This window comes from Wyeomyia smithii, chromosome 1 (genome assembly GCF_029784165.1).
Source record: "Wyeomyia smithii strain HCP4-BCI-WySm-NY-G18 chromosome 1, ASM2978416v1, whole genome shotgun sequence".
Taxonomy (NCBI): Eukaryota; Metazoa; Arthropoda; class Insecta; order Diptera; family Culicidae; genus Wyeomyia; species Wyeomyia smithii.
Window position 1 is genome coordinate 63557136 of NC_073694.1, and position 22264 is coordinate 63579399.

The 22264-nt window shown below is 41.7% G+C and overlaps 1 protein-coding gene across 2 annotated transcripts in view; it reads left to right on the forward strand.

The window, feature by feature from the left end:
- LOC129718584 (disks large 1 tumor suppressor protein) overlaps positions 1 to 22264 on the forward strand; it is a 170515-nt gene that overhangs the window by 137379 nt on the left and 10872 nt on the right. Inside the window, exons 7-19 of one of the 2 annotated variants that reach the window (XM_055669504.1) lie at positions 16991 to 17023; positions 17084 to 17916; positions 17978 to 18053; positions 18115 to 18252; positions 18312 to 18460; positions 18534 to 18783; positions 18842 to 18944; positions 19215 to 19259; positions 19455 to 19496; positions 20217 to 20294; positions 21247 to 21393; positions 21459 to 21741; positions 21812 to 21903. In XM_055669504.1, coding sequence (XP_055525479.1) covers positions 16991 to 17023; positions 17084 to 17916; positions 17978 to 18053; positions 18115 to 18252; positions 18312 to 18460; positions 18534 to 18783; positions 18842 to 18944; positions 19215 to 19259; positions 19455 to 19496; positions 20217 to 20294; positions 21247 to 21393; positions 21459 to 21741; positions 21812 to 21903 — 2269 coding nt within the window. The remainder of the gene's footprint in view (positions 1 to 16990; positions 17024 to 17083; positions 17917 to 17977; positions 18054 to 18114; positions 18253 to 18311; positions 18461 to 18533; positions 18784 to 18841; positions 18945 to 19214; positions 19260 to 19454; positions 19497 to 20216; positions 20295 to 21246; positions 21394 to 21458; positions 21742 to 21811; positions 21904 to 22264) is intronic. The other variant, XM_055669505.1, reaches the window with a different exon arrangement.

Sequence of the window (22264 nt, forward strand, 5' to 3'; positions counted from 1 at the left end):
GGTACATGTTCGAATTAAGTGAAAATAATCAATGTCCAATTTATTTTTTTGCTTCTCAAGATTTTACCGCTTTTCGCCTCAGAAATAATTTCCGGTTACGCCACTGCATCAAGTGAAATAAAGAAAAGAAATATTTATTTTATGTTCGTTAATCGCAAAATTTCAGTATTTTTTGTGTGATTCGATTATCCGGAAAACTCGATTATCCGTAATGAAAAAATTTTTGATGTTCCGGATAATCGAGTCCGACCTGTATTTGCCTTTTCGCTTATTTTTATCAAATATGTTTGCTCAGCCGTTACTCAATGCGGATTATTTTCGAAGAAAACTGCAAATCTTAGTTTTCGGAAGGGAACGATAGAATAATAAATTATTAGTTCAATACAACACAAATTAAGTCAGTTCCAGAACATTTGAATGTCATCGTAATTAACATGCAAAGTATTAGCTCAGTAGTGCACTGATTAGCAAAAAGTGATATTAGGCGAAGCAATAAACTTTTCGTTTACTGAATAAGACATCAAATATTATTGATAAATAATCGATAGCAAATAATTACACGGCAAACAAACATTGACCGTATTTCAAGCAAATATTTGCTTCATATAATGCTCAGTTTGAAGCTGCCATACAGTTTAACGGCGTCAATTTTGTTTTGATAGGGTATTTAGTCTTATTGCACTCTTTTATAGGAAAATATAGTAAATCTTGCGAAAGTTTTTGAGGAACTCGGGAGTCCCGGGATCCCGGGAATCAACGGTTCTGTTCCCGGGATCCGGGAATCCCGATAAATCGTTCCCGGAATTGCAAACCCTAGTTTCATATGGAACTAATCCTTAAAATTATTTTGTTGGATTTATCTAAAAACTGTAGTATTTGGAAGGCAACAATGTTCAGCATATATTTGTGTATCATCCAAACACAATTTTGTAGGAGAAATGAAAAAGATAGCTTCTACACAGATGAAATTATTGCCAAAACATGAAAAAAATGTCATCTAATTGTATATCAGGCGGTGAAGATACTGGAAGCGACAAACGTTTCAATCAATTCTTAGAGTGATTATGATAGTAATTCATCTTTCAACATTTTTATGTCTTCCACAAAGTTGTGTGTTTCGATGATGTGCAATTATTTGTTCAACTTTGTTGCCATCCAAATGCTACAGTTTTTAGATATAAAAAACGAATTTCAAGGACAAGTCTGATACGAACCGGTGTATCTCCAAAACGAGAGAAATTGAAAGTGAAAAGTTTTCTGCAAAGTTTTCTGTGACAACATTATCTACAACATTGCTGAAAACTTCATTTCTCTGAAGTGTATAACTGAAAATTTAAATTTTGCAGCGCCACTAGCGGTGGAGATATAAACTAAACCTTGTTGTCATTCTTTGTGACTTTTAATGTACTTACTATCTTCTGGGGATAATATGTCAATGAAACCAGTAGAATGATGACACCCCGTTAAGCATACAGACGCGAGGCATACGGACGCGAGGCATAGTACGCTAGGCATAATGGACGGCAGGCATACGGACACGAGGCATATGGACGCGAGGCCGAATGGACGCGAGGCCGAATGGACGCGAGGCCGAATGGACGCGAGGCCGAATGGACGCGAGGCCGAATAAACGCTAGGTCGAAAGGACACAAGGCCAAGGGGAAGTGATATGGAATGTGTTATTATCGTCATCATCAACACAGCATTCGATAACATGTATTTCGCTTCAAAGTGTCATTTGAAAAGCAATACACTCGCGGCCTTCGGCCGACTCGCTGTCCGAGCGAATGCTGTCCTTACTCGCTACCGCTCGTTCGGACTTAACTAAGGGAAGAAAACTCTGTTTGAGTAGACCTAGCAAACCAGTAGATCAGTCGTTTGGGTGCGAGAGGCCGCCGCTTCCGACGGCGGGTCGGCGGCCGGCTCGGACTGCGGAAACCACGGCGGCTTAGTGCCGCCTCGTTTCCTTGCCCTCGATTATGCGTCTTCGCCGCATGATTTCAAGAAAGGTATTATACCCAACTTAAACTCTTCAGGAATATAATAACACCTGAACTACATAATTGGATCTCATGCGATCGTACAACATCGCATTCGGCCTCGCGTCCATTCGGCCTCGCGTCCAATCGGCCTCGCGTCCATTCGGCCTCGCGTCCATTCGGCCTCGCGTCCATTCGGCCTCGCGTCCATTCGGCCTCGCGTCCATTCGGCCTCGCGTCCATTCGGCCTCGCGTCCATTCGGCCTCGCGTCCGTTATGCCTTGTGGCAGTATGCCTCGTATCCATTATGCCTCACATCCATTATGCCTCGCGTCTGTATGCCTAGCATACTATGCCTAACATCCATATGCCTAGCGTCCATATGCCTCGTGTCCCGTCCCCAGTAGAATAGTGAGGGGTAAAAGTGCACATTGGCCTTTTGGAAACATCCGAGCAAAATAAACTGGCAACATTGTATGAATTTGCAGCATTATAAGGTCAGTTAATCACGAGCCTTTGGCATCCCTATACCGGGTAACAGTGAACGACAATGAACTCATGTCCTGGGCTCAAATTAATTTGTGCCCGCTGTCAGCAGTAAGATAAAGATGTATGAAAAGAAGCGGTGATATGCTATCTCGTTTACACATATGTTGAGATGTTAGTCCTTGAAACAGGGAGTGATGCCAAAGAGGTGGTCACTTGTAAATACATATGATCACTGGCGTAGCGTAGGGCGGCGGCGGGGATGGTCCGCCTCGGGTGTCACCCTCTAGGGGGTGACACCCATGAGGAAAATTTTCATACTTGTCACCCTCAAAAAGCTGACATCCGTGAGATTAACTATCAATAAGGTGGGGGTTTGAGGTGAAACCCCCGGAAATTATATAAATTTGCTCCTAAGAGTATAGGGTTTCAACCAATTTTTCAGAAACGAGTGGATTTAGTGCAATTGAAAACGAGCGTGCTAACTCTGACAATTTTTGATAACAAGATGATTTCGCTGCAACCTGGTGGGAGTGACACCCAGGGAGAGCGGGGTGACACCCAAATTTTCCGCCCCGGGTGTCATCTGGTCACGCTACGCCACTGCATATGAGTCCATTTAAACGGTGTAAAGTTATGAGGAAAGTTGTGTTTTGAGCTGTTTTGATCTAATTTTATTAATTTTGGGAATTACAATTCTCTTATTCAGAAACTACAAAAACTCGAAAACAACAGAACCTAAAAAACTCTTTTATAATTACGGTTTGTAGGGTGGATTTGTTTTGCCGAAAATATTTTGGTGTTTGTCATAAAAATCAAACCAATTGAAAAATTCATTGTGGGGCAAAAGTACGCATATACCGCGGGGTCGAAGTTCGCATTGAGTCTCTGTTACCGTAACGAAAAAATGTGTTTACGGTAAAATAACATCAAAAATAGATAATTTTGCAAACCTGGAGGATGCACAACTAGGAAAATGGCTCAGATGCCATTTTGAATTCTAGGATGGCGACTTCCGATTTCTAGAAAACAACCTAAACCGGTCGATTATTACTCAATATGTGTATTTCCGTAATCGAGATGGTGCCTAGACGCTGGATAACGGCCCTAGACACCATTTTGGATTCCAAAAGGCGACTCCCGGTTTCTGGGAAATAACAAAATATAGCCAAATACCAGGCAATATGAGTATTTCCGAAATCGGGGTGCTGCCCTGAAACCATAAGATAGTGACTTCCGGTTTCCCGGAAACAACCCAAAATGTTCGAGTAGCCCTTAATTTGTATATTTCTGGAATTAAAATGATGCCCTGAGATCAGAAATCGACTTCAGGCGTCATTTTCAAATTCAAGATGGTGACTTCCGGTTCGTCTGGAGTCGTTTTCAGGTCTCTTGGCATCATCCTGATTCCAAAAGTACTCATATGAGGTGGTGTTTGGTCAATTTCCGGAAACCGGAAGTCACCATCTTGAATTTGAAAATCGCGTTCGGAGTTGACTGAAATATCCATATTGGGTGATATTCGGCCATTTAGGTGGTTTTCCAGAAACCGGAAATCACCATCTTGGAATTCAAAATGTCATCTAGGATGGCCTCTACTAGAACCCCCAGTGGAATCTATTCCGGAAGGTCCATTTTCGGGGCATCCCAAAACCTTAAAAACCAGCCTATGGAAGAAAATCTATAAAATTTGAACCAATAATTGTAAAATTTTGTTCAAATATTTATAGAATCCCTCTGTTTCGGAACATATCGTCGGAATACCGGATTTTTCAGGATTAAGAAAATTGTTTCGGGGCACCGCTCTAACACAGCTAAAACGAATCAATGCAAAATTAACAAAAAGTGATTAACTTCATTGAGGATAGTAATAAATACACTGTTCATATGGTGCGAACTTTGCGTAAACTGTGTACTTTTGTCCCGCATGCGGGGTAAAAATATACTCACTTTTTTCAAAAAGTGAAATTCATTCTGTGCCGAACACGCATCAGTACTGGACGTGTTTGGTGATCGGTCCGATAGAGTATAAAACAAAAGACGTGTGAACAAGTGTTGGCATTGTTTGCCTGGTCGAGTGAAATAAATCCGGGTTCAAGGTCGTTCCTTTGTGCAACTGTTTCGCATCGTGACTGCCAGCTGGTGCGTAAGCCGATTTGGCTGCTGGCTGGATTGTGCTACAGCAGTGGACGAGACACAAACGAGGAAAAAGAAGAAGCCATCAGTGTCAGCGAGTCGTATCGCTGTGTGGAGTGATCTCACACCTGGCTCGCTGCTGGTGGCTGTTTGGTGCTGCTGTATTGGTGCTGCTGGCTGTAACGGCTGCTACTTCGAACGATCGGACAACCAACCTTACTGGAAGGGAGAAATAAAAAGGTACGTGTTCTTGTCAGCGCTAGTGCGCTAGACTTAAGATGGATGTAGATCCCTCGCCTCCCGCGCCACCATCCCCGAACCCCTCTGACCCTGACCCTTCTGTTACCCCCTCCCCTGTTCATTCTTCAGTCCCCCCTCGCCCCAGGCTTTACCCAGACGGAGCCCAGGGCAGCTATACTGTTTATTTTCGGCCAAAGGCAGGACCGAAATCGAAAAAGTTGAACCTCTTGCAGATTTCTAAAGACCTGACGAAGGAGTACAAGGGCGTGACCGAAATTTCCAAGGTCCGGCCTAACAAGCTCCGTGTCGTGGTCGGTAACCTGAAAGAGGCCAACGATATAGCTTGCTCTGAGCTCTTCACACGCGAGTATCGCGTTTACATACCCGCACGAGACGTGGAGATCGACGGTGTCATAACCGATTCGAGTCTGTCCGTCGAGTGTATACTGCAAAGTGCCAAAGGGTGCTTTAAGAACAAAACGTGTCCCGAAGTAAAGGTGCTCGACTGCAAGCAATTGCGGTCAGCATCGATCATCGGTGGCAAAACAGTATACACTCCGTCAGACTCGTTTCGAGTTACGTTCGCCGGGTCTGCACTACCAAGCCACGTCTCGATCCACCGGGTTCGTCTCCCTGTGAGGCTCTACGTGCCCCGCGTCATGAACTGCCTGAATTGCAAGCAGTTAGGCCATACAGCCGCCTACTGCTGCAATAAGGCACGTTGTGGCAAGTGTGGGGAGTCTCATGCGGAAGATTCTTGCAGTGTTAACGCTGAAAAGTGTATTCACTGCGGAGAAAATCTGCATGAGCTCTCGACATGTGCGGTGTACATGCAGCGCAGGGATAAAATAAAACGGTCTCTCAAAGAGCGTTCAAAGCGTTCCTACGCTGACATGCTGAAGAAGACCGTTACCACTTCTCCCGTTACTTCGAACCCCTTCGATCTGTTGCCCTCTGAGGAAACCGATTCTGACGATTCACCAGCGGGAGCATCTTACGCCAATCCTGGGGAGTCTAGAAAGAGGAAAAGTGTTTCCTCTCCTAAACTTCCCAGAAAAGGTCCTAAGATTTCTCAGAGTGAAATGAAGGTTACAAACAAACCAAACAGTGCTGCGGAAAAACCGAAGCAAACTCCTCCTGGGCTGGCAAATTTAAAGTCCCAGAAGGAGTTCCCAGCACTGCCAGGAACATCTAAAACCCCAGTTGCTCCTTTTACACTCCCAGTTGATGAAACAAACTCTGGATTAGTGAAATTTTCTGACATTGTGGACTGGATTTTTGAAACTTTCAATGTACCCGATCCAATTAAAATTTTTCTTACAGCATTCCTCCCAACAGTTAGATCATTTTTGAAGCAGTTGACTGCCCAATGGCCTCTCCTTGCAGCGATTGTATCCTTCGATGCCTAATTCAACTGCGTATATGAAGGATTCTATCTCTGTATTACAGTGGAATTGTAGAAGTATTTTACCAAAAATTGATTCGTTTAAAGTTTTGATAAATAAAAACAAATGCGATGCATTTTCCCTTTGTGAAACTTGGCTTACTTCAAATATTGATCTCAACTTCCATGATTTTAATATTATTCGCCTTGATCGAGACACCCCATATGGAGGAGTACTTTTAGGGATTAAAAAGTGCTATTCTTTCTATCGTATTAACCTCCCCTCGATTCCAGGCATCGAAGTTGTCGCATGTCAAATGACAATACAAGGTAAAGAGCTTTGTATTGCCTCAATATATATTCCCCCCAGAGCACAGGTTGGGCAACGGCTGCTCTTTGATTTAATAGAACTTCTTCCCTCGCCACGTTTGATTTTGGGAGACTTCAACTCTCATGGCGTGGCTTGGGGTTCCCCATACAATGATAACCGCTCCTCTTTAATCTATAACCTTTGCGATGACTTCGACATGACTATTTTAAACAACGGTGAAATGACACGTATCCCGAAACCTCCAGCGCGCCCAAGCGCTTTGGATCTATCCTTATGTTCGACGTCGCTACGGTTGGATTGCACATGGAAGGTAATCCTCGATCCTCACGGTAGCGACCATCTGCCTATTCTTATTTCAATTACTAACGGGTCAACTCGCATGCGACCAATTGACATTCCGTATGACCTCACACGAAATGTCGATTGGAAGTTATACGAGGAAATGATTTCAAAAGCGGTCGAGTCGATTCAACATCATTCACCACTTGAAGAATACAACCTCCTCGCGGGCTTGATTCTCGACGCCGCGTTGCAAGCCCAAACGAAGAAATATCCCGGCGTAACGATCAAAGAACGGCCTCCCACTCCGTGGTGGGACCAAGAGTGCTCCGATGTCTACACGCAAAGATCCGACGCGTTTAAGGCCTACCAGACGGGAGGTATACCTGGCGACTATTTACGGTATTCGGAGCTTGATACCAAGCTTAAAAGCTTGGCTAAAGCAAAGAAACGTGGATATTGGCGTCGGTTCGTGAACGAGACGTCGAGGGAGACATCGATGAGCACTCTTTGGAACACAGCCCGAAGAATGCGGAATCGCGTAACGGTCAACGAAAGCGAGGAGTCTTCAAGTAGGTGGATATTTGATTTTGCCAGGAAAGTATGTCCGGACTCTGTTCCTGAGCAAAATATTGTTCGCGATGCGTCTCCGGGCCACGACGCGATAGAATCACCTTTTACGATGGCAGAACTTTCAGTTGCCCTCCTGTCCTGTAACAATAACGCGCCTGGATTAGATAGAATCAAATTCAACTTGTTGAAGAATCTACCCGGCAATGCCAAGAGGCGCTTGTTGAACTTGTTCAATAAGTTCCTGGAGCAAAACATTGTACCGCAGGATTGGAGGCAAGTGAAGGTGATCGCCATCCAAAAACCAGGGAAACCAGCTTCTAATCACAACTCTTATAGGCCGATTGCAATGCTATCCTGTATCCGGAAATTGATGGAAAAAATGATACTCCGTCGTTTAGACCACTGGGTCGAATCAAATGGTCTACTATCAGAAACTCAATTTGGCTTCCGCCGTGCCAAAGGGACGAATGATTGTCTTGCGCTGCTTTCAACAGATATTCAGCTGGCGTATGCTCGTAAAGAACAAATGGCGTCTGCGTTCTTGGACATTAAGGGGGCTTTTGATTCCGTTTCTATTGACATTCTTTCGGGTAAACTTCACCGACAAGGATTTTCTCCAATTTTGAACAATTTTTTGCACAACTTGTTGTCCGAAAAGCACATGCATTTTACGCATGGCGATTTGGCAACTTTTCGCATTAGCTACATGGGTCTTCCCCAGGGCTCATGTTTAAGCCCCCTTCTTTACAACTTTTATGTAAATGACATCGACGAATGTCTGGCAAATTCATGCACGATAAGACAACTTGCAGACGACAGTGTAATCTCTGTTACAGGAGCCAAAGCTGCCGATTTGCAAGGACCATTGCAAGATACCTTGGACAATTTGTCTGCTTGGGCTTTACAGCTAGGTATCGAATTCTCTCCGGAGAAGACTGAGATAGTAGTTTTTTCTAGGAAGCATGAACCTGCTCAGCTTCAAACACAATTAATGGGTAAAACGATTTCTCAGGTTTTGGTACACAAATATCTTGGTGTCTGGTTCGACTCTAAAGGCACCTGGGGTTGTCACGTGAGGTATCTGATGAAAAAATGTCAACAAAGAGTGAATTTTCTTCGTACAATAACCGGACAATGGTGGGGAGCCCATCCAGGAGACCTTATAAGGCTTTACCAAACAACGATATTGTCTGTTATTGAATACGGGTGTTTCTGCTTCCGCTCCGCAGCAAACACACATTTGATCAAACTGGAGCGAATACAATATCGTTGTTTGCGTATCGCCTTAGGTTGCATGCAGTCGACCCATACGATGAGTTTGGAGGTTTTAGCTGGAGTACTACCATTGAAAAACCGCTTCTGGAGCCTGTCTTCTCGTATTCTAATCAAATGTGAGGTCTTGAACCGTCCCGTGATTGAAAATTTTGAAAGGTTAATCGAACTTAATTCTCAAACCCGTTTTATGACATTGTATTTCAATCACATGTCCCAAAATATTAACCCTTCTTCGAATATTCCAAATCGTGTCGACTTATCAAATACTTCTGATTCTACTGTGTTTTTCGATACATCCATGATAGAAGAAACTCGTGGAATCCCGGATCATTTACGCGTGCAGCAGATCCCTAAAATTTTTTCCAATAAATATCGAAACATCAACTGCGACAATATGTACTACACTGACGGATCACTTCTTGATGGGTCCACTGGCTTCGGTATCTTCAATAACAATTTAACCGTCTCCCATAAGCTCGATAATCCTGCTTCTGTTTACGTCGCAGAATTAGCTGCAATTCAGTACACCCTAGGGATTATCGAAAAAATGCCCACGGACCATTATTTCATCTTTACGGACAGTCTCAGTTCCATTGAGGCTCTCCGATCGATGAAAGATGTTAAGCACTCTCCGTATTTCCTGGGGAAAATACGGGAACATCTGAGTGCTTTATCCGAAAAATCTACTCAGATTACCTTAGCGTGGGTCCCTTCTCACTGCTCGATACCGGGTAATGAGAAAGCGGACTCTTTGGCTAAGGTGGGCGCAACAAACGGTGATATTTATGAAAGACCAATTGCCTTTAATGAATTTTTCGCACTTGTACGTCAGAATACGATCATCAGTTGGCAAAATGCTTGGACCAGAGGGGAATTGGGAAGGTGGTTACATTCCATAATCCCCAAAGTATCGACGAACCCGTGGTTCAAGGGGTTGGATGTAGGTCGGGATTTCATTTGCGTGATGTCCCGGCTTATGTCCAATCACTATAGATTTGACGCGCTCCTCCGTCGTGTTGGGCTCGGGGAAAGTGGTATCTGTGCCTGTGGTGAAGGTTATCACGACATAGAGCATGTGGTTTGGTCATGCCCTGTACACCGTGACGCCAGGTCTAAATTAATAGCTTCCCTGCAGGCCGAGGGTAGACAGCCGGCTGTTCCTGTTCGTGATGTCTTGGCGAGCCGTGACCTATCCTACATGTCCCTTATATACGTTTTCCTGAAATCCATCCACGCCCCAGTCTAGTCCCGTTCCCCTCCGTCTACACCCAACAAAACGACAAGAACACGTTTGAACCTTAAGCACAAAACCAGCAACCAGACCCCGCACAACAGAACCAGGACCCAAGGACTACGAGCCTCTGTCCCAACTCACGACATCGTGGCTCAGCAGAACGAATCCATACATGCCATTCGACGATTATCAGACGACCATTGAACAACAAAACACTGATTGGAAATCCCATGCTAGTTTTAAGTTAGACTTAATTTCAGCTCGTAGTCGGCAGCGAGGATAAAAAATTTGCTTTAGTTTTTAAGTCATCAGATATAATTGGCGCCGTTAAACATTAAATTGTATTTGTGCCGTGTCAAATAAATGTTATGTGAAGAAAAAAAAAAAAAAAAAAAAGTGAAATTCACATGCTACAAAATTTGAAAATCTCTTGCAATACGTGTTGAAGACAAAAGGTTCATGTATCGTTTGGAAACAAAACCGAATTTTATGATAGTTTTTCGCAATAGTTCTGTTGCAAAAACAATGAAGTGCGTATTCTTGCCCCTCACTACTCTAAGGGTGTTAAAATTGTCGAATGCATAACTGATAAAATGGATGCTGCAATGGTAGACAAATTTTTACTGGCGAGTGGCGAGAACCTGGAAAAACCTGGAAAATCAGGGAATTTCAGGGAATTCATCTTTTGATCAGGGAATATCAAGGTAAACTGGAAAACAATCATGAAAAAATTTTCAACCGAGACGCGATTCTCTTTTAAAAAGTTCTTTAGCGCCGAAACGAAGTAATTTAGCGTAAAAGGCCTAACTTAACTGTTTGGTTTCATATCCGATCGAAATAAATAAATCTAGAGAAACATTTCAAAAGGTCCTATCAGCTTTGAACGATTTTTTGATCGATCGCTTTCATTTAATCATCACAACTTATTAAACACCTTTTATGACAAGCTATTTGAACAAGTTGATAGCGGAGGGATCACTCTAGCCTTCTGAACGAAAACCACGTTAATAAAGCTAAACCATTACCAAAATAAAAAAGACGCTCCGGAAAACGATGAAAGCAGAGAGGACCTTTTTAAAAGTTTATCTAGAAATACATTTATCACTGGGATTTCAGAGCTGCGTTTATTTACGTTGCACTTTTTTTGTGCTGAATGCTGTAAAATATCAGGGAAATTAATGTTATATTTCAGGAAAAAGCCAGGAAAATCAAGGAATTTAATTGTGACAATTTTTTCGCCACCCTTCGTTTTTCCTGAAAAACAATTTTCTGTTAAAGATGCCGTGAGGGTGTATGAAAGCTGAGTTGTGATAATAATGTAGCTGAGTATATACGATTCGAAATCATTTGCAAATTCGCGGCGTTGCTCGAATGTTTACAAATTTTTGAGCAAGCGACGTGCTTCATACGCTAGTAGAGGAAATGTATTCCAATTCAAGTTGCGAGGCGCGTATAAAATGCTACGCGTTCCTTGCAGCCATGTCCAAAACACGCTCTGCACTGAGGGATATATTTAAAACACGAAACGGCGTGCTTAGCAATTGCCACTCAGTGTTGGTGTAAGGCAGACGGCACGAAGGGCGAAACTTGAAACACCGAAGCCAGTGTCAGTGTTATACGATCGGCACCGGTGCCTCAAGCTTCGGCAAACACCGGAAACAAGGGCGTCAGTTTCGTGAAAGCACCGTAGCCGAATGTTTGAACTTCGTAGAAACACCTCGGTCACTGCCATATGGCTCTGCTAGGCCTAAAACGAAGGAAAACGTTCCCAAATATACTCTCATTGTTTATATTATTCTTTACGTGAGACCAGTGTTTTCCAAAGCTAGATCCACCGGCGCCGGTGTTTGCCGAAGCTTAAGGCACCAGTGGCGATCATATAACACTGACATTGCCTTCGGTGTTTCAAGTTTCGCCCTTCGTCGTCTGTCTAACACTAACACTGAATGGTGGTAGTAAAACACGGCGTATCGTGTTGCTATGCAAAAACCGCACCAGTGCACCCGAAAAAAATAACATCAAAAGAACCTTGAATGTTGCTGTAATTGTACATAGTTATACCATAATTTAACTACGTTTTTCATTGTAAATACATCAATTTTACATTAAATATCACTGTCCAGAACAATAAAAAACATTGTTTTTGTCATTTTAATTATGAAAAAGGGGTGTTGTTATGTATCTTAACAGCATTTTTCCAGGCATTTTCCCAAACATTTAGAAGTCACTGACAATGTTTTCCATGGTAAAAATATTGTCAGTGGTAGATGCAACTACGAAAAACGTTGTTAATGACAAAAATCGTTTGCGAGCCTACAGTAAAAATACCATGTTTTTTATGGTTACAACAAAAAACATTGTCCGTTTACTGTTCTCACCGCAAAATACATCGTGAATTTTTTTTCGGGCAGCACGGTTCAGTGTTTATTCCATGGCTGGTTACTTGTGTGGTAGTTTAATAATTTCATATGAGGTTATGGTCTTAAATACAATAGCATAGCATACTATTTGTTTAATCATATCCCTTTTTGATGATTTTCATAACGAATTTCCTGTCATTTACATAAACAAGTATTATTATTTTTTTAAGTATCAAATAAAAATTTATTGACATACAATATAAAAAAGCGGTCACTGAAACGGGTTTCAAAAGATATTTTTTTTGCGATTCGTTAAGTATGACTGGAGCCAACTCTAAAACTGAGATGCCAATCCAATTGGATCCTAAAGCTATACCAATTTTATATATCACTTGAAAAAGCCGCGTTTTCTGAGCAAAACGTGATTTTCAAAAAATGTTTATCGTTTTCATACGATTTTTGAATGAAGATTCAAAAAACTGCTCGAAAGGCCTTAAATGACATTTCGCCCATGTACGATATATGGGAGAACTGTCATTCAAGACCTTTCGAGCAGTTTTTTATTCTTCATTTAAAATGAAGAAAAACGATAATCATATTTTGAAAATCACGTTTTGCTCAGAAAATTGCACTCTTTCAGTTGATACTTAAAAATCAGAAAACCGGTTAAACCTTTAGTACCCAATTTCCAATCCAAGTTGGAGTACACTCAAAATATTTTTCCTTTTATTGTTACATGAAATTTCCTGTACTTATTCATTTTCTGTCATTTTGCATGATTTATGTGACAAACATAACATCTACGTGAAAATCACATGCATACTATGTTTTATCACGTAGTATCTACGTGAACTTGGCAACGTCGAACAGAATGTCATAGAAGAAGTATCGCGTGAACTCCCTATGTGAAAATACACAGAAATCAAAATGTCGAAGCTGTTGTCTAACTCAGTCTCTGGCAATAAAATAGAAATTCTCGACGGCTTGCCAATAAGCGAGCTTTCGAAAAACCGTGCGAATTTGACATCGAGCCTTGAGCTTACAGGTTTCACACAGATTTAGTTCAAAGGTCGAGGAGTTTCCTATACATAAACAGTTGCAGCTTACAATAGTTATCGCCGGCAAATTTCGTAATATTTGTCCGTTTTTATGTTGTTTAATTCATTTACGAATCGGCGAATATCAAGCAACATATTTCTATAATTTCTAAAAACTATTTGCCGTCTCTTAAGAATTGGGGAAACAAAATTTGGAAATATTACGTTGTTTCAAACGTAGTAGCTAGCAGATAATCGAATGCTTTCCATTTTACCGGTAGTTGATTTCTACGTGAAATTCACATAAAATGCATATGTTTGCTGTATAAGATTCATAGGATAAATCATCTCACCAGATCATGATGAACTCAAATGACAATCACGTAGAATCTACGTGAAAATGACAGTGGAAAATATTCACATAACTTTTCCGGTAATTAAGACGTGAAAATTATTTTGAGTGTAGGCTTTTCATATACAAAATGAAAAGAAATAAACTCAAATATGAGCCCTGGGGAACCCTGCAGGTCACTGAGATGGGTTTCGAATGTTTATGTTTTTGTGACTCGTTAAGTATGGCTGAAGGCAACTCAAAAGTTGAGACACCATTCCTATCTTCACAACTTGTAGAGAAAAAAGGGTATTTCGATTCAGTATAACGCTTTATTGAAGTCAATGTTGAGGCTTTCTACGTGTCTACTGAAGAAATTCGAAATTTTGTCATTTACAAGTGAAAAAAGAAATTTTCGAACACCAGAGATAATGGGAACTCATGATAATTGCGGACTTCGCAGCTGGTTTAAATCTGGTGGTAATTTTCAGACACAAATAAAAAGGCTTTCTAGAGAAACTGTAAGTTAGTTCTTCAAAAAGTTTTTTCAAGAATACGGGAGCAACTCCGTTTGGTACATGCTCTTTGATGCGTTCAAGATTATGCTCTCCTTGGCGGTATTGATGGAAAGGTTGAGTTGGCTACACTTGTATAGGTAGTTTAAGTGGAATCTCTTGCCAGAGAGCCACTTTTTGTTATGAAGAGACAAGAAATAGCCGCTCGGGGCTTAATCTGGCGAATACGGAAAGCGAGAAATTAATTCGTAGTGAATTCCTTCAATTTATCGGTCGTGTCGCGAACAGAATGAGCGGAAGTTTTGTCTTGGTGAATGAGCACCTTCTTCCTTTTGATTCACTTTCAATATACCGTTACCGTGCCTAATTCTGCGCAGTTCCTAATTCTGCGCAATTTTTTTCATACTTATGTTTTATTGTATTTTTTGTAACTATGAGCATAATATTTATTTTTCTTAAATAGAATTATTGATTCTCTGTCAGTGGTCACAATAATATCAAGAATACATTCGAATAAAAAAAACCGAATTGTCAATACGATCAACGTCGCAAACACCTTTGTTCGTAGTAACGAAAAGACAACGGCAGGAAATAGTTTTATTCATTTCCTCTTAGAACGAGTGCAACGATTTAAACAAACATCGTAGTTGGTAATGAAAGTTAGTATTGGTCATGATTTAGGTAAAATGAAATATTAGCTTACGCTAAATAGCGCATAGTACTGCAAAAGTGCAAAATTATAATGCGCAGATTTACGCACCAAATTTGTTTTTTGTGTTCCTAACTATGCGCAGTTTCACAGAGATGAATTTTGGCAAAATTAGGCGGAAGCACATGCAATATGATAAGAACAAAATGCTTGCGAATGTGGACAAGGTAAGAAGAGGCTTTTCCATACGCCGAGCCGCAAGGAAATATGGGATTCTCGAAAGCACACTTCGTGCAAAGTTTTCAGCTGGTGTTTAGTTGAACTCTGCGACGCGTTCCGGGAGGCCAAAAGCGTTCACAACGCAAGAGGAAGGCCGGATTGTCGATTGGATTATTCAGATAGCGAGAGCTGGATCTCGGGTGGATTCTCAGAGGTTAAAGACATCTGTGGCACATTACCTTAAATCGATTGGGCGACCTAGTTTCGTTGGAACCCGTCTGCCGGCAGAAATCGTCAATAGTACTCCGGATGGTTGGTCTAGTGAGAAAAATGTATCGGTGGTATGAGATTTTTTATGAATATTTAAAAAATGTTCTCCACCCATGGCTACTGCGATACAAGGTAGCTTTTCCCATTATACTTTTCATAGATGGCCATAAATCGCACGTTTCTCTTCAGACCACTGAGTTTTGCAAGGTGAAAAGTAGCCCGTGAAAAGAAAAAGCAGTTAGTACAAGAGAAGCGCCAAAAACAAACATTAACGAAGGCTTCAAATGATGGAAAAACTTCTACAGAAAATGTTTAAATTACTTTTCTTTTTAATAAACAATTTTGTTAAAACAATCAATGTTATTTTTTGGCTGCGCAGAATTAGGAACAAAACTGCGCAGAATTAGGAACATGCTCAAGCAAGTGCGCAGAATTAGGCACCAAACACAAATGCAAAATTATCTTCTCATAATGTTGTATTTGGCTGTACATGTGTCTAACTTTTTTTTTCTGTATTTTCGAAAGTCATACAACATGTGGGACCTATTATTTGTTTGAACGCATGTAAAAAAATTGCGAACTAGGGTTGAACTTTTGAAATTGTCTTAACTGCGCAGAATATGGCACCTTCACGGTACTTATATTTAAACTTGAGATTTCAATGGAATTATCTAAAATCATTGTTGAACTTTAATTTTAGAACAATTTTACTGCTGTTCTTTGTTCCAATTTAAATTGCTTGAAACATGGAAATAGTCTGCAACATGGCGTTAATTGAATATTACCAGTTGTAGGAAAGATGGTTTATTTGTTATCCCTCAAAGTTGATATTAGAAAACAACTATTTGTTGTTAGCGAATATTTTCGAACTGCCGGTTTTTACCGACATTTCGTTCGAGTCACCTTCTAGCACGAAGGCGGAAAAATCACACAAGCTAGCTTGAACAGTAGTAAGTTTACCGTAATTAATTAATTGCTCTTCAATGCTGTATCAGTTTATTAGTTGGAGATCAAACAATATTCTACTGCGTAATGTATGAAGTATACCTCAGAGACATCATATTAAAAAGACATTAGAATTCAACATTTTTTTTAGAATTGAACAATATTTAGTGTAAAAAAAAACAATATACAGTAAATAGAACGCAATTGATTCAATAAATCAAACCAGCCAAAACGATACAAGTTTTCATACCAATATACCCCCTGAATCTGGCATCCCAGCTGCACACTCACTCGCTCGTCCGGCCGAGAGATGAAAAACGAAAGCGCCGATTTTCTTGCGGGTAATTTTCGGCTAACCGCGCGCGCTGCTATGACTGGTGGTGTGTTGTGCGTCATGTGGTTCGCCTTCGCCAGACTTAACGCGAACTTCAGCGAACGGCTGAATTACCCCGACGATTTGCCAATCTGTCCCCGGTTGGTGTGCACAGCAGCGTTTCGAATACTCTCTCTCCCTTGCGATTTGCGTTTTTTTTGCTGATTTAGCATAGAATTTTTCTTCACTTCCAAAGTACCAGTTAGCCGTGACCATCTTCGGTGATTATGAAAGTAAGATTGATGTTTTCGTAGTTCTGTGTTTTTCCTCAATGTTTGCAAATTACCTTTCATCCTAAGCGTAAATGTTTGGCATGCTCTTGAAAAACATATTTATCGAAATTTCTTTTTCTCGTTTTTTTTTTCTCTAATTAGGTCAACACATCTAACTCGAATGATGCGAAACAGGTGAGCTCTTGTGGAAATTCTATCTTCTATTTGATTGACCTTTACTATTTTTGTTGTTAGCTAAACGGTGATGCTGTTTGGGAGTACGATGATATTGTACTGGCCCGGGGCTCGACTGGGCTTGGATTCTCGATAGCTGGCGGAACGGACAATCCGCACATCAATCTGGATGCCTCGATTTATATCACAAAGGTTATCCCGGGGGGCGCAGCCTATGCCGACGGACGGCTGCAGGTGAACGACTGTATTGTCTCTGTTAACGATATGTCGGTAGTGAATGTAACCCACGGAGAAGCTGTCGATGCCCTGAAGAGAGCCGGCGAAAGGGTGACATTGCACATTCGACGGAAAAGGCCTCCGGCACAAGCGCCCAAACAGGAAGAAATAGAGCTGATAAAGGGTAACAAGGGGCTAGGATTCTCGATCGCCGGCGGAATCGGTAATCAGCATATTCCGGGCGATAATGGCATCTATGTAACGAAGATAATGGACGGCGGGGCGGCCCATGTGGACGGTCGCCTCGCCGTTGGCGATAAGCTAATTGCCGTGCGGACCAGCGACGAGGAACGGAATCTCGAGAATGTGGTCCATGAGGAAGCGGTCGCCACGCTGAAAGCCATCACCAACAAGGCGACGTTAATCGTGCAGAAGACCAACATCCTGCAGGCGCTGGCCAACTCGATTGGAAACTTGAACTCGCTGTCCACTAGTGCAATGAATCAGGTCGGCCAGAGTGTTGTCGATCATGCAGCGGTACTGAGCGGCGGCGGAGAGCTTCGATCCCACTCGCCGCTGTTGGATAATATGTCCTCACGCTATGCGTCCTCGAATCTGCTGGAGTCTGGCATGCCGATTGGAACGCCGCGAGCCGTTAGTCATGAGGACATTTCGAGGTGTGTTGTGAATACACTGTCTGGAAGTTACATGATATAACAGTTAAATTTTGATTTTTAGAGAGCCTAGAACAATAGTCATACAGAAGGGCCCTTCAGGATTGGGCTTTAACATAGTCGGCGGCGAAGATGGGCAGGTTAGTCGATGGACGTGAAGTTGTGGTGCAGCTTACTCATCTACATTGGTTTTCATTCTAGGGGATCTTTGTGTCATACGTGCTTGCCGGTGGTGCGGCCGACGTCGGAGGGGAATTAAAGCGAGGCGATCAACTGCTAAGTGTGAATGGTGTTAGCTTGTCCGGTGCTTCCCATGAGGATGCTGCCCAGGCTTTAAAGGTAACGGCAAAATAATAATTTAGAGGAAGCTTGAAGCTAAATTTGTGCATTCATTACAGAACGCTGGTGGCACGGTTACCCTGGTTGCGCAGTACCGCCCGGAAGACTACAACCGGTTCGAGCAGCGAATACAAGAACTCAAGCAGCAGGTTGTGGCCGGAACTGGAACCTTGTTGCGGACCTCTCAGAAACGGACACTTTATGTGAGGTGAGTGTTCAATGTTTGAGTTTTTTTCGTTTCAAGGCGAGAAAACCTCTACTTTTGCTGCTTTTATAAACAGGACACTGTTCGATTATGATCCGAACCGAGATGATGGCCTACCGGGACGCGGGTTACCCTTCCGCCATGGTGACATCTTGCATGTTACAAACGCTTCAGATGACGAATGGTGGCAGGCGCGGCGAGTGATTGGCGACGATGAGGAGGAAAGCATTGGAATTGTTCCTTCGAAGCGGCGCTGGGAACGAAAGCAGCGGGCTCGCGATCGGAGTGTCAAATTCCAGGGACATGCCGGTGGAAACATGGAAAAGGTGAGCTACAGTTTCGACGAGGGTGAATCAGATTTTTTGATTAAGTTTTAAACCGTAGGTTTCGACGCTTGATCGTAAAAAGAAAAATTTCTCTTTCTCGCGACGATTTCCATTTATGAAGAGCAAGGACGATAAGAACGAAGATGGATCGGATCAAGAGCGTAAGTATAGCATTTGACTCAAGCAGATTTTGGACGAACAGGCAAACCAGCAGAAATTGTGACGCTAGCTTAGACCCTCCTTGATCAGTTGTGCTTTTCCACTTATTTTTAAAAGCAAAAGACTTGTCGATCCAAATGAACCTATGGTTGTTTTTCTTTGTTTTTCAACCCTAATTGTGGTGTCCATTTCCGTTGGTATTGTTTATTGTTTTCGTTTATAAGTTTGTGTTTTTGGTTGTTCAAAATCCCATTTCATTTTCATATTTTTAGCGAATGGCAATGTGTGCGATCAGAATAATCATGATTCAGAGCAACGTAAGTTTCATTTCTCACAATTGTTTTACGTACTCTACACAGAACTGTTTTATGTTAGTATGTCAAATAATAAAGTGTTGGAATCTAAAAAAAGCAGACATTACAACACGCACACGAACACATATTATAAACATTTAACAGCTGTCAAAGGAACAGTTTGAACCTGGTACTCATCTCTTCCAATTCCATTTGCAGCTTTCATGCTTTGCTACACACAAGACGATGCAAACGCCGAAGGTGAGTTGAGTTATTTTCTCCTATATCCTATCGCTAGTATAGCAACCAAAGTACATCAGGTAGCTTTTTTCAGCCATGAATCCTTTTACACTTTCATTCATTATACCTTGGTCCGAATATCGGCAAACCTGTGACTTCGTTAATCGATTAGTCGATTGGTTTATTTTCTTTCAATTATCGTTGGTTTCTCCTGGCGATGATATGTGCACCGAAGGCATTGAAAATGGTTCTATAGCCCACTATTAGGCCTTATGGAAATGCTATATTATGTGAAAACATCTGTGCCAACATTTGAAAGGGGAAATCTTTTTGCGGTTGTCGAAGTTGGATCATTCTCCAGTTTTACAAAGCTTTCACTATCTAACTACGGTCGGAATAGTATTTTTCTCGTTCGAATGAAGGTGCAGATCTACATTAGACTCACGGTCGGTAATTAACTTAAACATCATGCCTTTGCAACCAAATAGCTGTTCGTCAACTATTTGTTCTTCCTATCACTTTCACCTCTCATTGAGTTTACGAAAAAAAAACCTGTCAAACGCGCGAAACGCGAATCGAATCCGAACAAAAAAACCCACTCATATACGTTTCACTTCACCACCGAAATGAGTTAACGTTACACACAAATGATACCTGCGCGATTTTGAATGACAAAAAGAGTAAACCAAAATAAAAAAAAAACTACCGTTCTGCTATCACTATCTCCTCTACGAACACCAGGGGAAATTATCTACCGCGTGGAATTACCCGACATGGAGCAGATAACTCTAATTTACCTGGAGAATAATGATGCTGATTGTAAGTTTGGCTGCTGTCTGCCTCTATCTCTCCTATTCTTGCATTCTTTTTTACACATTCGAATTTGCCCGTTCGTTTGTTCGATCGCTACTTCCGCGATGCTGCCTCACGTGCGAGAGAGCAGTCATTCAATGAAAAAAAAACTACTATAGCATGCGTTATTTTTTGTTTGCTAAACCTACAATAACACGACCATCTACTCACTGTTCCGTTACATCACGTATCATGTTGGGTTCACTCGAGCAAAGCATCTCTCTTAACCGGCATTTTTATATTGCTGATTTGTTAGGCAGGCTTTTACATAATGCGTTTCGTTCTAATTTTATTGAGTAGTTAGTGGTACACATACAGTATTGCATGAAAAGTCTCCATAATATAAACTCACCAAACTCGCTAATGAGATGAAGGAAATTTTAAACGGTAATATCTAAAGTTGTAATCCTCTTTTGAATGGTCGTCAAGAAATCATTCAATACCGGAACTTTGGTCGCAATTTTGTTATCTTATTTGTGTTTCTAATTGGAAGACTTGAAATATTCATTTCAGGAGTACCAAAAACACTCGATACACATACACTGTATATTTGTATTACTCGTTGTTGTCTATTAGAAAGTTGACTCCAGTTTAAATACCCCCATTTTGAGACCAACGTTGATGTTGTTCACTCATTACACTTGATCTGTTGATTAAACTGCTCAAACGTACTGATATGAAGTAAACCATACTTGGCTACTATTCTCAACACAATTCCTGACCTTCCTAGTGTCTCATACAATGTACCGAGCAACATTACAGCACGAAACTCTCTCCAGATAATGTAGCACGAGTCCATCCTTTCTTCTCACAGTGCACCACCGTCAGGAATCCTTGAGCAGTTTAGAAACAGTGTACTTTTACTCACCTCCACACGCTACCGCTCGAAACTAACCGATCGTGACTATTGTGCTTTCAGCCGAGGAAAATATCCTCTCCTACGAGTCAGTCCAGCGCCTGCAGATCGGCTACACTCGTCCGGTAATTATTTTGGGACCGCTGAAGGATCGCATCAACGATGACCTCATTTCGGAGTATCCGAATCAATTTGGATCATGCGTTCCTCGTAAGCTAGAAGAGCTTTGCCTTAAAGTTTAGCGTTACTCAAAAATTTTCCCCTTTTGCGCTTAGATACTACCCGACCGAAGCGGGACTACGAAGTTGATGGCCGGGATTACCATTTCGTAGCATCACGGGAGCAAATGGAGAAGGACATCCAGAATCACCTGTTCATTGAGGCCGGCCAGTACAATGACAACCTGTACGGAACGTCAGTCGCGTCGGTTCGCGAGGTAGCCGAAAAGGGTAAGCACTGCATCCTGGACGTGTCGGGTAACGCCATCAAGCGGCTGCAGGTGGCGCAGCTATTCCCGATCGCAATATTCATCAAGCCAAAGTCGGTGGAATCGATTATGTGAGTGCTGCACTCTGATTCGCCATGCGTTGATATTTTTAACAGCAGTTTTTGGACACTTCAATTGCAGGGAAATGAACAGAAGAATGACCGAGGAACAGGCCAAGAAGACTTACGAGAGAGCACTCAAAATGGAGCACGAGTTTGGAGAATATTTCACAGGTGAGATTTCGACGTACATTCATGGCAACTGAAAAAGTATGAGGGTATATGCCTTAGTGCACAAACTCAGGTTTGATGTAGGACTATGAATGGTATGATAAACTAAACTGATGATCCGTCGCCTTCTAAACAGATATGGTAGTTCTTCGTTGCATCACTAGTGTTTTTTTCCAGAGGTTTGGGTTAAATGTGATACCAATTAACGTTGTTATCGAATGAAAGTACACTTGCAATCATTTAGCCTATCTCTGATGTCTGTGTTAGGATAATTACTCCTAAGTATAAAGAAAACTTAACGAAACTTGCAATACTAACCAAACTAACTTCGACTGGTATGTGTACGTTTTTAGTCCATTAAAAG